We start from the raw sequence: 8,114 nt of genomic DNA on the forward strand, positions 1-8,114 counted from the left end.
CAATAAAACACACTGAGTTAAACAGAAGAGAGAGAGAGAGAGAGAGCTTGGAGAATAAAAGATGAGGCAGAGACAGATGAGAGAGAGAGGGAGAACAGAGAGGGGGCGAGACTTCCTCAAACCCTGCAGTCTGTAAAAAGACAGAGAGCAAGTTCTCTACCAAAATAAAACTCACATACCCAGAGTTTGACACACTCTCTGACCAAAACAAAATGTCAATATTAACTTGAGGCAAAGCAGAAAAATATGCCAGAGCATGTCACAGCCTGAGGGAAATCAAGTGGAACAATATGAAAACTGTGTTGAACTCTTTTATTGATTTGTGATCACTTTTCATATAGTCTCATCATTATTACTTATATAGTATAATCATTATTTTATTTACTTATTCTTTGTTTTTTGGCTGAAATACCTGATGTTCATAAATTAATTGATTGTGCTCACTGTTGTACTTTTCAAACCATTTTAGACTTGTTTTTTCTTACTTACACATAAATTGTTTAAAAATGTGGCAGATTTTCATCCAATTATGGTCATTTAAAAAAAAAAGCATATTTGAAATCAAGAGCAACAAAAAAAAGAAGCTAGTTAATTGAAGTATGGGGGTGGGGAAAAAGTTGAGAGAGAGAAAGAGAGAGTGAGGACAGACAAAGAAATGGAGAAGGGGGGCCAATTGAGAGCTGCCCAAAAGAACACCTGTTGAGATTAGGGTTGGCACGCGACCCACTCCAACTCGCGTGGCAGCTGCACCTCACTTGAACAATGGTAGTAAAAGAGAGAGACAGGGAAAGCGAGAGGAAAGTTTGAATGCACTACTTATCCTTTCAGGTCATGTGTGTGCATGTGTGTGTGGCATACTAATGCGTACACAGAGGGAGGGAGGGAGGGAGGGAGAGACAGAGAGAAAAAGACAGAGAAGTGTGGGCAGCCCAGAAAAAAAAAGATGTTTGTATTCAAGTTAACTATGGAGCCCAAAAGTAGGTGAAAGGTCTTATTTATCTTTGGTTTAAGAATGGAGAATACGTAGTAAAAAGGACACCTGCTCAAGGTAGAGAATACAGTGTACGCTTAAAAGGCTTGCCAGCTGTCACCCCAGGTGCACCAAGAAGAGAATAAAAGTAGGAAGAAGTGACTATATTTGACATTTGTTAGAGTTAATACTAACCTTAACTCTTTCTCTTTGGGATGTTTTAGCTTTGCATATGTTATGTAACTTTTCTAATATTTTGTGTACTCCGTTTTAAAGTCCTGTTCCATCCAGGCATAGCTGCTTCCATAACAGAGACTTTCTTGCAATAACGTTTCCCTGCAGTTCCTTATTAAAATGGCATTGAGGAGCACTGTGAGTTTACGAGTTAACATTCTTATTTCCATTGCTGTTCTGCTCCGTGAACACACCAATTGGAGCCCAATTACCCGTTGCTTTACTTGGATGCACTGCAGATATGAGGCCATATTGAATATAATTGTACCCAGTGAAATGCATCCAGTAACGTTGGTGACGATACTTTCATACTAATTTCCCAGCGGTGATGGGGTCACCTCTGGCACTCCTTTCATTTAGATACAGAGCATCTGACCATCTCTCTTTCTATCACAGTCACACACAGGCAAACAGACCTACTTTCAATACATATTTAGATTCATTTTCATGCAGAAACGTGCTCTCTCTTATGCTGACATTATTAGTTGGCAGATCTAGATGTCTGTTGATTTCTAACATCTATACCTACAGTTCTTTATTTTTTTGCCTACTGAATTTTAACTGTTTTTCCTTACCACAATTATGACATTCCTACTACTCTACCACACACACACACACACACACACACACACACACACACACACACACACACACACACACACACACACACACACACACACACACACACACACACACACACACACTGCACCACAGCATCGCTTGGATGCCTCTCTATCGCACAGAGACATTATGTAATTCACCCCTGGTAACTGTTCTGGATGCTCGCTCTGATCTCTCTTACCCTGCCTAAATTGTTTGCAACTCAGCCGGGCTGAGTGTCTCCGGCTCTGCGACGCCATCTAGCGACGATCTCACACCTCACTGCAGCTCAGTGGACGTCTCTGCTTCTATCCCTCCAGAATCCTGCCTTTTATATTTTTGAGTAGCTACAGATTTTTAGAGTGAAATGGGTTTCTGGTTATGCTGATGGTGAAACCAGATTCGAGTAAACAGAGCCTTGTAACATATGGATCTAACAATAGTCTGTTCTTTACATCTAGAGCAAAACGATTGCTTGTTTGGATAAAGATGTGGATCATTCGTAGTGTAAGATTTTACACGTGGTGTGCAAGGACTAATTTACACAAATTTGCAACACCTTATTGTTTTATTAAAACAATATATTAATTTGCTCCTTGCGTAAAGTGGACACCGTCCGACACTGCCATGCGTTTTTCTGTCACCCAGTCTCAGCTTGTTTGTGACACTCCACGGAAAACCGCACTCACTGTCAGTTTAAAGGAGTGCGGATGTGTGTGTGTGTGTGTGTGTGTGCTGTTTGCACACACCGCCGCCTGCTTCTCTGCCTCCCTCGCATTTCTCTGTCTGGTGTGCTGGAAAGGGGCAGGTTCGATGTGTGTTATGTGACAAAAGACCGCCCAACCCCGCCTCGGAGAGAGAGAGAGAGAGGAGAGAGAGGAGAGAGAGAGAGAGAGAGGTGAAAGCGCAGAGCATATACAGCTTGGCTTGGAGTCTTTTCTCACACCAGCTTAACGATCATGATGTGTCCAAGATACATTTCCCTGTTTGTGAAGTGCTCACTAAGAGTGGCTCAACTGTTAAACGTGGTCTTGTTAAAACAACGTGTCCGTGATAGATGACCTCGGGTAAATAATTTGCCAACTTATTAATAAACAAGTAGGCTATAGAAAAGATAAATTCAAACACGTGTCGTTTCTTTACGCGCTTAGTTTATAAAACAGACCAGTACATCAGGTAAACATCATATTGTGTCAGGGTTTAAATATTCTACTCTCCATAACATCTTATGCACATTGTAAACATTAGGTAACATATAACTAGGCTAATGTATTTGTCTGACAGGTTTTTTATCTCTATTTTCAAACAGCCTAACAGGTGCGCACCATTCATAACAACACAGTGTGTACCAGTGGATAAAAAGTATGTTTTTTTAGGGGTAGTTTCTTTTATTCAGTACTAACCAGGCAACAAGAACAAACTGTACTCAGTGTTTAAGTTTCCATATGGTAAAGTATACTTACCTTCCTATATAGCTATAAGTTAATGGTATACACATGGTCTGGTGGTAAGTGAGCAGAAAAGGGGGTTCCATAACATAAGCCAGTGTCTCTTTAAAAAAAATTGAAGTTTCTTGTTGTATTCTGGAATGAGGTCAGACACGAGGCTTTTCATTGCACGCGCTGATTATTATTAGATTCCATTTTTGGCCAATCGGCAGCCAGGGGGCGTGAGTTTGGCACAGAGGCAGCGTAGCGACAGCGTCTGATTGGCGGATTTTTATCGCCGTTGTATCTGGGAAGGGATAAATGCAAGCAAGGGGGGCCGAGACAGGAGGGTAGCGTGAAACTCGACTGCAGGTCTGCAGATGGAAGGCGGAAAGTGTAACTCGCTCTAGGTTTCTTTTTTTTTTAAAACCTTCCCCGAGCATGCATGGCTTTTGTTTCTAGGAGAGGAGACAGAGCTGATGCAGAGACAAGCACTTACCTTACACGCTGTACTTGGGAGCCCAGTGTAAGAGCCCGGGTGCACAGTGTGCCACTCAGTCTGCGCTCTGCAGCTGCATAGACTCTGTTCAGTCAGCACACGGCTGAATTGATTTTGAAACACAGAAGGAAGAGACTCATAGAGACAGATAACGAAGTGCTCAGTGGAGAGAGTGCTGTACTGTCCGCGCTGTTTTAACACATACAGAAGCTGGAAATTAAACTTTTTTTCCCCACACACCCAGCCTTTTTAAGGCTACACCGGACTGAACTGTTATCGAGTTTACTTCACATCTCAGGAGTGAAATATTTCTTACGCTTTTTTTTTTTTACTCAGCTCAAACTGAGGAGAAAAAGAGCTGAGTCTGCTTTAAAGTGAATCAGAGGACCAAGCAGAGAGGGAGAGAGAAAGAGCAAACATACCGCTCTCCCTCTGTGTGTACAAGCGGGCAGCATGGTGCAGAAAATGAGCCACACAGAGAGCACCGCCGAGGCGCTGTCCTTTTTTGCCGGGGATTCGAGCTCCGACTCTGGGGCATGCATGGACCTGGACCCCGCCGCCTCGCCTCTCTCCCCGGGCTCCACGGCTTCCTCCACCGCCGGGGACAAGCTGGGTGAGAACCCGGCATGGTGTAAGACACCGAGCGGCCACATCAAGAGACCCATGAATGCGTTCATGGTGTGGTCCCAGATCGAGAGGAGGAAGATCATGGAGCAGTCCCCGGACATGCACAACGCGGAGATCTCCAAGAGGCTGGGGAAGCGGTGGAAGATGCTCAGAGACAGCGACAAGATCCCCTTCATCAGAGAGGCGGAGCGGCTCAGGCTCAAGCACATGGCGGACTACCCCGACTACAAGTACCGGCCCAGGAAGAAGGTCAAATCGAGCGCCTCCAAGCCGGGCAGCGGTGACAAGGGGGAGAAACTCAACAGCAGCTCCAACAACACCAGCACCAAGTCATCCTCATCTTCAAGGAAGAGTGGATCCAAATCACCCAGCAGCAGCAGACCCCACAAATCACTTTTCGGGAGCAGCAGCAGTAGCAGCAGCACCAAAGCATCACCGTTTGCCTCTGAGCACCAGTCAGAGCACCATCACAACTCCCTGTACAAGTCCAAATCTGTCTCCTCAGCAGCCAAGCAGATACCGGAGAGCAAGAAGCCCAAGCGGGTGTACGTGTTCGGGAGCAGCGGGGCCAGCCTGAGCGTCAGCCCCGCGTCCTCCGTCGTGGTCCCCGCCAGCCCGACGCTCAGCAGCTCGGCGGAGTCCAGCGACCCGCTCAGCCTGTACGAAGACGCGGCCAGCGGCAGGGAGGAGGGGGCCGCCTCCCCCGGCAGCAGCGGGAGCCTAGGCGGATCCTCGGAGCGACACGGCGGGCACACATACAGCAGTCGGCGGGCTTCCTCCCCTACTCCCTCCGGCTCCCACTCCTCTGCCTCGTCCCACTCGTCCTCCTCCTCCTCCTCGGAGGATGAGGAGTTTGAAGACGACTTGCTCGACATCAACCCGAGCCCCAGCTTTGATAGCATGTCGCTGGGGAGCTTTGGCTCCTCGGTGCTGGACAGAGACTTGGATTTAAACTTTGAGTCTGGCTCCGGGGGCTCCCACTTCGAGTTCCCCGACTACTGCACGCCAGAAGTCAGCGAGATGATCTCCGGGGACTGGCTGGAGTCCACCATATCCAACCTGGTGTTCACGTACTGAGTGAGGCAACAACAAAAAAAAAGCGACAGGTAGCAAAAAAATATGACCACAAACAGAAACAGGGGTCCCTTGTAGGCTGTGGTGGGCGTAATAGTTTGTGTTTTATTACACCAGACTATAATAAACCCACTGAAACTAGCCCCCCGACCCTTCTTGTCCTTAAAACGGGAGCTGCGGATCGTTGGAAAGCTAAACTTTAAAGCGAATAAGTTGCTTTTTGTACTTTTCTTCGTGTGCGTGGAGTGGGGGGACTTTGGTTGAAAGGAGTGCAAACAAGAGAGGGAGAGGAAAAGGAGAGACAGACTGTTTCCTGACAGACACAAACACTCAGTTCTGAACTGTTTTTGAACTGAACAACTTAACTGTGATTGATTTGCACGTTACGCGGTCCGCCGTTCACTTAATCAATGTTGTTGCTGATTTAAAAAAAAAAAAAAAAAAAAAAAAAAAAAGGGACATTTCACAACTTTTTACCAATCGCCAAGTGAACTTCACCACTAAAAGGGTACAGAAATAGGACTGTCGTGCGACATTTTTTTTTATTGTGGTGTGTCACCGAGAGGGATTTTTAATGAAAACCGAGGTGGGTTGATGTTTTTTAAAAGTCGAATATTTTCTCAAAAAGCAAAAAACATGTTACGCATGATAGCCTACTTTGTTCCTATCTTGTGCTGAGATTTTCTGTGAGACTGTCGAGCAGTTTAAAACTAGTATTAGGGTTATTTAAATGGATAGGTGGCGCTCGCTTTCGGTTCTTCTCTTTTTTGAAAAAAAAAAAACGGACATTGAAATAATCACCAGCTGTTTTAATCTTTCAAACTTCAGGACTCAAACGCAACTTCAGATCTGTGCTGAACTTTATACACGTGTTCTCTTCGATTCAGGACCAAAAGTCTTTAATTTCAGATGATAGCTATAGAGAAATCCTCACCGATGTTTTTCATCCTCTGAGCTTTTGTTTTCTACATGTATCCAGATGCCATTTTATATGGGATGTTGTAGGTATTTATACTGGGCCAAGCATTTTTGACTTGATCATTTTTTATTTCTTGTATACATGATCTAGTCCTGTTTTCTTTTTCTTACACGGTTGTTTGTCAATATGTCTGTGTCTATCACATTTCCTTCTCAGGCGAAGGGCTAGAGTTTTAAAAACACAACTTTTTATTTCGTTTTATATTTAAATGTACACACTTTTTGGACACTTAAAAGAGAGGAAACAGTTTGATTATTTTCTCAGTGTATTTTTGTACAAATCTATATAGAAAATGGGGGAGTCAACAATCGGTGTGTGTAGCCTAACAATACAGCTGTATGGGATTTCCTAATTTTTAGTACCCAGGCAGGCTGGTTTTTATGCTGCCTTCAAGTGCTCATGAAAAACTCGTACTCATGAATTGTTTTTTTCAAAGACTGTTCAAAAGCTTTTGTAAGGACAGCCAGCAAAACAGACCTTGTATCACTGTGGTGCCTATTGTTTGATTTGAGAAATTCAAGGCACCAAGCTACATTGTCCTTAAGAGACTGTGCAGACAAGAAAATAAATATGAATCAGGTACTTACTTGCGTATTTAATCACTGATTTGGCTAACTTTATTTGACTTAAACCAGCAAATACTGACAAGACTTGTCTGATGTCCAATCTGCGAACATCCTGTTTTGTCAGTAGAGGCAAGAGATATTCAACCACAGAGTTATAAGGATGCAATTACGATTTTCCGACAGCACTTGAAAGCAACACCAGTCTTAGTATCAGCCTACCTTCTACGTTTACAGTGCCAGTCTGCAGGCTCCTTAAAGACACAGGAATGCATTATTTCTATGGCTCTTCCTGTGGACCATGTGGATTCAACAGCATCACTATCTCAAGCAGCCACTTGCATTTTCATTACCCTTCAGACATCTTGCCTACGACAACAACTGAGGAGATTGTAGCTTTAAATTTGACTTATTTCTTGATGTTTTCATTAACTGATGTCAAATTTGCCAATCAGCCACTGGATTGAACAGGCTAACAATACAGCAAGCAAACAACAAGGATGATAACATCAAGCATATTCAAATTTCTGACTTGAGTTCCGCAACACCTACTTGTACTGCGTTTCTCATTGTATTTGAATATATAATCTTTTCTACTTGTCGGCTAACTATTAGCTAATAATTGTTTTAGTATCTTTATGGCATGGTGAATAGCATTTGTATTTCAGATTCAGGTTACTAGCTGTTGTGTTTTTCAGAAAAAATGAAAAAATGAGGAAAAACGATGAAACGTGAACTCGATCTTTGTATATTTGACTGTATCATAAAGCAAAAAGATTGTGTGTTTATGTACGTTGTTGCTATCGAGGACAGGCACTGTCTAGAACTGCTATCTTTTACACATCCTTACTTACATTTAAGGTGGTCAGTTCAGGACTCTTTTTTTATATATATATGAAAGCATTTTTAAATATATTGACTTTATTTTTCATCCATCCTGTGCAATATGCTGTGTAGAATTATCATTTTATTGTCTTTAATCATGCCATAAACAAAAGAACCCCCCTTTGTTTGAAACTCAGAGAGAGGGGGGGGAACTCATGCCAGCTAAATTGTGTCCATTCACTGCCTGTCAGATTGTTGATATAAACTTGTGTACAGACTTTTTCAAGGAAGGAAATAAATATCAGCTGGAACTGAA

At 43.3% G+C, this 8,114-nt stretch overlaps 1 protein-coding gene across 1 annotated transcript; it reads left to right on the plus strand.

The window, feature by feature from the left end:
* The first annotated feature begins 3,580 nt into the window (after window positions 1-3,580).
* On the plus strand, window positions 3,581-8,114 carry sox4b (SRY-box transcription factor 4b). Its single transcript, XM_061050986.1, has one exon. The coding sequence runs from the start codon at window positions 4,184-4,186 to the stop codon at window positions 5,432-5,434; it is 1,251 nt and encodes a 416-aa protein (XP_060906969.1). The 5' UTR covers window positions 3,581-4,183; the 3' UTR covers window positions 5,435-8,114.

Source organism: Labrus mixtus, chromosome 11 (assembly GCF_963584025.1).
Source record: "Labrus mixtus chromosome 11, fLabMix1.1, whole genome shotgun sequence".
NCBI classification, from domain to species: Eukaryota; Metazoa; Chordata; class Actinopteri; order Labriformes; family Labridae; genus Labrus; species Labrus mixtus.